General features: G+C 40.7%; 1 protein-coding gene across 1 annotated transcript; it reads left to right on the forward strand.

Annotated features, from left to right (window-relative positions):
- On the forward strand, nucleotides 1–1,728 carry LOC128982378 (venom carboxylesterase-6-like). The gene has a single exon (XM_054401336.1). It carries the CDS (start codon nucleotides 8–10, stop codon nucleotides 1,700–1,702), a length of 1,695 nt encoding a protein of 564 aa, XP_054257311.1. The 5' UTR covers nucleotides 1–7; the 3' UTR covers nucleotides 1,703–1,728.

Consider the following 1,728-nt stretch of genomic DNA (forward strand, 5'->3'; position numbering starts at 1 on the left):
TCTAAGAATGCTGTTAGCATTCATTGTTGTGTTTGTTTTATCTACTTTCCATATCAAAGCATTGGAATATCCGGTAGTGCAAGTGGACCAAGGTGCTTTACAAGGAGTGGAGGACCAAACAACATTGGGGAAGAAGATTTACAAGTTTGTTGGAGTGCCTTATGCCAAACCACCTGTGGGCAAGAACAGGTTCGAGGAGCCCAAGCCAGCTGAGAAATGGCAAGGTATTTACCCAGCCACTCAACACAGTTCCGTTTGTTTGCAGCATATGTTGAACTATGACAGCCCAGATTTGATAATGGGAGAAGAAGACTGCCTGTATTTGAACATTTACACCCCGACACTATCCAACTCATCAAATCTTCCAGTTGTGGTTTATTTCCATGGAGGAGCGTTTATGTATGGAACCGGGCACATTTTCACTCCTCATTTTATCCTAGACAGATTTGACTTTGTGTACGTGTCAGTCAACTATCGACTCGGCCCTTTTGGGTTTTTGAGCACCGAAGATGAAATCGTCCCTGGGAACAATGGGCTCAAGGATCAAGCATTGGCTTTGAAGTGGGTGAATCAAAATATTGCTGCGTTCGGAGGTAACAAAGACGATATCACTCTCTCAGGGTTGTCAGCTGGTGGAGCCAGTGTGCATCTGCATTACCTCTCCCCTCAGACTACAGGATTGTTCCAGAAAGGAATTTCCATGAGCGGATGTGCCTTGAATCCTTGGGTGTTGGCTGAAAAGTCGGCAGAGAAGGCAAAACAACTTGCGTCTTCTGTTGGGTGTCCAATTGACACTTCTAAACAAATGATCAATTGTTTGAAGAGGAGACCAGGTCGGAAAATACTTGCACAGTTAAAGTCCTTGTTCTGGCCTTGGGGAACCCTTCCTTTCTCTCCTTTTGGAGTTGTAGTAGAGACTTCTGGAAAGAATCCATACTTGTCCGAACACCCTTTGAAACTTATCTCAGAAGGAAAAGTGGCAGATCTTCCTTGGCTGACCAGTATTACAAAGGACGAAGGACTTTACCCTGCTGCTAGGTTTATCGATCGGGAAGAACTTCTCAATGAATTAAATGATAACTGGAACCAGATAGTACCTCACATCTTGGACTATAACTTCACTATTCCATCGGCTGATATTAACAGTGTAAGTGACAAAATTAGACAGTTTTATTTTAAGGGTGATCAAGTATCAATTCAAAATCGAAACAAACTTGTCGAGCTAATAGGAGATAGGTTGTTCAATGTGGATATGGAAAAAGCATCACGGTTACAAGCAGAAGTAAATCAGTCTCCCGTGTATTTTTATGAATTTGCATATCAAGGAAAATACAGTATTTCTATTTTTATCTCCAAGTTAAATGTGACCTATGGAGTAAGCCATGGTGACGATTTGATATATATCCTTAATCGGCCGATCTTGACACCATTAGAAATCCAGGAGGATAAAGAGGTAATGCTGAAAATGACAGAAATCTGGGCCAGTTTTATTCAATCCGAAAAACCTTCTATAGGAAAAGATGTTGTATGGGAACCAGTTTTAAGAAATTCAGGGAACTTCAAATACTTGTTGATCAACTCTAGTAAGGACATAAGAAGTCAGTCTGCCTCACAGTTGGGCAACAGAGAATTTTGGGATTCAATAAATTTTGACGAACTTGAATCTTTTCTTCAAAATACTTACACCAAAGATGAATTGTAGAGTAAGTTACTATTTAATTTATGTAC

The sequence above is a fragment of the Macrosteles quadrilineatus genome, unplaced genomic scaffold (assembly GCF_028750875.1).
Source record: "Macrosteles quadrilineatus isolate MER2022 unplaced genomic scaffold, UCM_ALF_1.0 Scaffold_230__1_contigs__length_151601, whole genome shotgun sequence".
Classification (NCBI taxonomy): domain Eukaryota; kingdom Metazoa; phylum Arthropoda; class Insecta; order Hemiptera; family Cicadellidae; genus Macrosteles; species Macrosteles quadrilineatus.

Bases quoted from the DNA above. Each gene is read 5' to 3' on its own strand.
- LOC128982378 (XM_054401336.1), top strand. From the start codon at position 8: ATGCTGTTAGCATTCATTGTTGTGTTTGTTTTATCTACTTTCCATATC.